The sequence below is a fragment of the Apium graveolens genome, chromosome 8 (genome assembly GCF_009905375.1).
Source record: "Apium graveolens cultivar Ventura chromosome 8, ASM990537v1, whole genome shotgun sequence".
Taxonomy (NCBI): domain Eukaryota; kingdom Viridiplantae; phylum Streptophyta; class Magnoliopsida; order Apiales; family Apiaceae; genus Apium; species Apium graveolens.
Genome location: NC_133654.1, coordinates 208,177,535 through 208,182,604, shown reverse-complemented (window position 1 = coordinate 208,182,604; position 5,070 = coordinate 208,177,535). Strand labels below are relative to the sequence as shown.

The window sequence follows — 5,070 nt, the reverse complement described above, 5'->3', positions numbered from 1 at the left end:
GGGCATTCCAATACTGGCATGAAAGCTATTATTATACGAAAACTCTACTAGGGGAAAATGTTCATCCCAATTTCCTTTGAAGTCCAAAGCACAAGATCTCAACATATCTTCCATGGTCTGAATCGTACGCTCACACTGTCCATCTGTCTGTGGGTGATAGGAAGTGATCATCTTGAGTCGAGTTCCCAAATGTTCTTGAAATTGCTTCCAAAATTTGGAGTTGAAACGAGGGTCTCTATCTGATATAATAGATACTGGAACTCCATGACGAGTAACAATTTCCTTTAGATACATATGAATCAGCTTATCCATTGAGAATCTCTCGTTAATCGGTAGAAAATGGTTGACTTAGTCAATCGATCAATTATTCCCCAAATAGCGTTGTGATTAGATTTTGTCCTTGGTAATCCAACTATAAAGTCCATTGCAATGTGCTCCCACTTCCATTCAGTTATCTCTAAGGGTTGAATTAGTCCACTAGGTTTCTGATGTTCAGCTTATACCCTTTGGCAAGTGTAACATCTACTAATCCATTGAGCAATCTCCTTCTTCATATCCGGCCACCAAAAGTTCTGTTTTAAATCTTGGTACATTTTCGTGCTTCCTGGGTGAATAGAAAAGTCTGAGTTATGAGCATCCTTCAAAATCTCACTCTTCAATTTTTCCACATTCGGTATCCAAATCCTTGATGAGAATCTTAGAATTCCTTGGTTGTCTTTTTGGGTTCAAATCTCTTCTCCAGTCAACTCATTCATCCTTTGATTCATCACTTCTTCTTGACACTTCTTAATCTTTCCTAATAATTTTGGTTGAAAAGTCATCTTACAAATCATTTCTGTAGGCGCACTTGGAGCTCGAATCTCAATTCCCATCTTCTCAAATTCCTTTGATAACTCTTCGACCATAGTCAACATATTTAATATCTCTTTGCGACTTAAAGCATCCACTACCATGTTCGCTTTACCGGGATGATAATTAATTAAGCAATTGTAGTCCTCAATAAACTCCAACCATCTTCGTTGCCTCATGTTTAATTTCTTCTGAGTGAAAATATACTTCAGGCTCTTGTGATCCGTATATATCTCGCATTTCTCTCCATATAGATAATGTCTCCACAGCTTCAAAGCAAATACAATTGCAGCCAGTTCCAAGTCATGATTTGGGTACCTTTGCTCGTGAGGCTTAAGTTGTCTTGGCACGTAGGCTATCACCTTCCCGTGTTGCATTAAAACACAACCCAGTCCTTTGTGTGATTCATCACTAAATATTACAAAGTCTCCTTGCTCATCTGGTAGGGATAATACTGGAGTGGTGACTAACTTCTACTTCAACTCTTGAAAACTCTTTTCATATTTCTCCGTCCATTAAAACTTCTCATTCTTTCAGGTCAATTATGTCAATGGTACTGCAATCTTTGAGAATTCCTTCACAAATCTTCGATAATATCCTACCAATCCCATGAAACTTCTAACTTTAGTCAGGGTCTTCGGCCTTTCCCAAATTATTACAGCTTCTATCTTCGCTGAATCAACTCGAATACCTTCACTTCCGCCAATATGCCCTAAAAATTGAACTTCTCACATCAAGAACTCACACTTAGAATACTTTGTATATAATTTCTCCTTTATTAAAGTCTCCAAAGCTATTCTCAGATGTTCAGCATGTTCTTCCTCGGTCTTTGAGTATATTAGAATGTCATCGATAAACACAATGACAAACTTATCCAAATACTCATTAAATACTCGGTTCATCAAATCTATAAAAGCGGCTGGCGCATTTGTCAATCCGAATGCCATAACTAGAAACTCGTAATGTCCGTATCTGGTTCTGAAAGTAGTCTTTGGTATGTCTCCCGGCTTAATCTTCAACTGATGATATCCTGATCATAAGTCAATCTTCGAGAAATTAGTCGCTCCCTTAAGTTGATCAAACAAGTCATTAATACGAGGTAACGGGTACCTATTCTTGATGGTCAATTTGTTAAACTCTCTATAGTCGATGCACAATCTCATACTTCCGTTCTTCTATTTCATAAATAGAACTGGAGCACCCCATGGAGATACACTCGACCTTATAACTCCTTTATCCAATAACTCTTGTAGTTTCTTGGCCAATTCCTTCATTTTTGCTGGTGCCATATGATAAGGTGCCTTCGATACAGGTTCCACGCCGGGCGCTAAGTCGATAGAAAACTCGATTTGACGGTCATTCGGAAATCCAGGAAGTTCATCCGGAAATACATCGGGAAATTCGCTAACTATCGGGATATTTTCTATATTCGGCGTCTCCTTAGATCTATCAATTACATGGGCCAAATACCCTTCACACCCTTGTCTTAACAATCTTTTAGCTAGAATCAGTGTAAAAAATGCTTTAACTTGTTTCTGTCCTTTGATCTCTACTTTCTTTCCTTGAGGGGACTTAAGAACCACTTTCTTCTTCTTACAATCTATTTGAGCACTATACTCTTCTAGCCAATCCATTCCTAATATAACATCAAATTCTCCTAGTCGAAAAGGTATAATGGAAGCAAACACTTTTAACAGATACTTGCTCTTGATTAGCCAAAATGATAGATAAGGGTTCTACTAACACTTCAATTTCACAATTTAACTTTCCAACAAAAGATTCAGATATGAAAGATCTAGTGGCTCCAGAATCAAATAGCACTTTAGCATTGATGTTGTTGACAGAAAGCGTACCTGCCATAACTTCAGAACTCTGAACAGCATCCTTGATATTCATGTTGAATGTTCGGGCCTGAGCAGGATAGGAGGGAGGAAATACTGGAGTTGCAGATTCAGAAGGTTGATTTGAAGCAAGTTGAAGAATTGGAACATAAGATGTCATTGCTTGATTGTAAGGAGCGGCTGTCAATTGCATCAACTTGTTATTTCCGGGGGTCTTGCGATCCCTCGACATGTGACCAGTCTTTCCACAGTTGAAGCATGTGACATGAGGCTTCGGGTTTCGGCACTCATTAGCATAATGACCTTTCGAATTGCACTTGTCAGCCTTATTGCAGTTACCCGTGTGTCTCTTGTTGCAGAAGTTACACTCTAGATTTGCTGCTTGCTGGAATCTCTGACCACTGGGCCCTTGAATCCTATTCCTCTGACTCTTATTATCACCTTGCTTAAAGCTTCGGGGTCCTCCTTGGTTCTGGAATCCAAACTTCTTGAAATTCTTCCCACCTTGGCTTCCATGAGCCGATCCTCCTCCACTACTTCCAAACTTCCTTTTCTTACTATCTTTCTCCTTCGAGTTTTGATCCTTTTCTCCTTCTATCACCATCGCCTTCTGGACCACTTCAGCATAGGTGGCCAATTCAAAAGCAGCCACTCTGCTTCGTAGCCAAGGCTTCAATCCTTGCTGAAATCTCTTCGTTCTCTTCTCATCCGTGTCCACGTAATCTCCAACAAACCTAGCCAATTCAGTGAATTTCTTCTCGTACTCTCCCACAGTCATTCCTTCTTGTTTCAAATCAAAGAACTTCAATTCAATTTGAGTCTGCATATACCTCGGGAAATACTTCTCTAAGAAAATCTTCTTGAATATATCCCAAGGGATAACTTCTCCTTCTTCTAAAGCACGAGCTGACTCCCACCAATAGTTCGCTTCGCCTTTCAGAAAATAAGACACATAATCGACCTTTATTTCTTCCCTAACAACAGTTAGCGTGAAAGCTTTCTCCATCTCATTAAGCCAAGATTGGTCTTCTACAGGGTCTTGAGTTCCACAGAACTCCGGTGGTTTCACAGCTTGGAATGATTTGAAAGTTGTAGGGGTTGGTGGTGGTGGAAGTGGTTGTTGAAGTTGTTTCTGAAGGAGTTGTTGTTGTTGAGCAACAGTAACAGATTGTTGGTGAAGTATTGGCATAAGTTGAGCCAAGTTGGGTGGTGGATCTTCATGATCCCCGGTATTGGTGTTGCCGGCTCTACGAGGAGGCATGGTTCTAAATATAGACAAGAAAGGTTTATTCACAGTTCAATATTTGCATGAACAAGTTATAACAAGGGTAAATATCAAGTAATAAGGTCTCATTCAAGGAATATTTTAGGGAAAGATTTGACATGATCAAGTTCTAAAGGAATCGATAGAATTTAAACAACAATTTTTATTTAAGCAAGTATATAGCATGGCAATGAGATGGCAATATCATATAGATAATCAAGGTGCGAATTTAACATTAGTTTGAATGAAAAGTGTGAATGAAGTACGAACAGGAAATAAAGTACAAATAAAGTCTTCCCGAAACAATCCTGGTACAAGGTACAAATGGAAATCAAAGTACTAATCAACAACAATGCTGGAAACAAGTGGACTATATGATAGTCTAAAAGGATGGTGGTAGGGGAACATGGGCACGGAGATGGCTAATCACTCAGCGGAGCTAGTCGGAAATGGTGGTAAGAATGATCTGACTCTCTCTCTCTCGCGGTGGGGAATCATCAATGCCAATCGGTCCTCAACCATCTGGATGATCTCCTCAAGTCTGGCTATCAGTCAGGGTCGGTCTGGCTCATCATTCGAGTTCTCGCGGTACAACTGGTCCACCCTACGTCGAAGATTCGTGTTCTCGCCCTCCATTCGATCAACCGTCAATACCATCTACTCGTAAAGAGGGAATGGCACAGTAGAAAGGAATCCGGGAGTCGATAAGGATGATGCCTGTCAACAGTTATATATATACGTGATTATAAATAAAAGGGTCAGAAAACCTATAGATCGTAACGCCCCAAAACCCAAATGATCTAAGTTCATCCTATTCTCTAAATTCCTATCTTATATTCATTTATCCTATGTTGTTCAATGACTCAAACATGTAGCTCTAATACCAACCTGTGATGGACCCACAATACTAACTAGCAGAAATATGCATAATATAAATTAAATAGTAAAGTACTGCAAAAGATAGATTATTAAGGCTACAACCCTTAACCACAATCCCCGAATCCACAGGAATGAGTTTGAACAACATCTAACATCTTAATTATTACAGACCAAAAACATCTTAAGCCAAATTACTACCAAATTTTAAACCCAAAGTTTAAAACCCTTAGGGAGCTA

The 5,070-nt window shown here is 39.3% G+C and overlaps 1 protein-coding gene across 1 annotated transcript; it reads right to left on the bottom strand.

The window, feature by feature from the left end:
• Window positions 1-1,513: 1,513 nt before the first annotated feature.
• Window positions 1,514-3,951, bottom strand: LOC141680287 (uncharacterized). Its single transcript, XM_074486554.1, has 3 exons — window positions 2,721-3,951; window positions 2,160-2,506; window positions 1,514-1,561 (listed from the first exon to the last, which is right to left on the bottom strand). The coding sequence occupies exons 1-3, from the start codon at window positions 3,949-3,951 to the stop codon at window positions 1,514-1,516; spliced, it is 1,626 nt and encodes a 541-aa protein (XP_074342655.1).
• Between the last annotated feature and the right edge of the window lie 1,119 nt (window positions 3,952-5,070).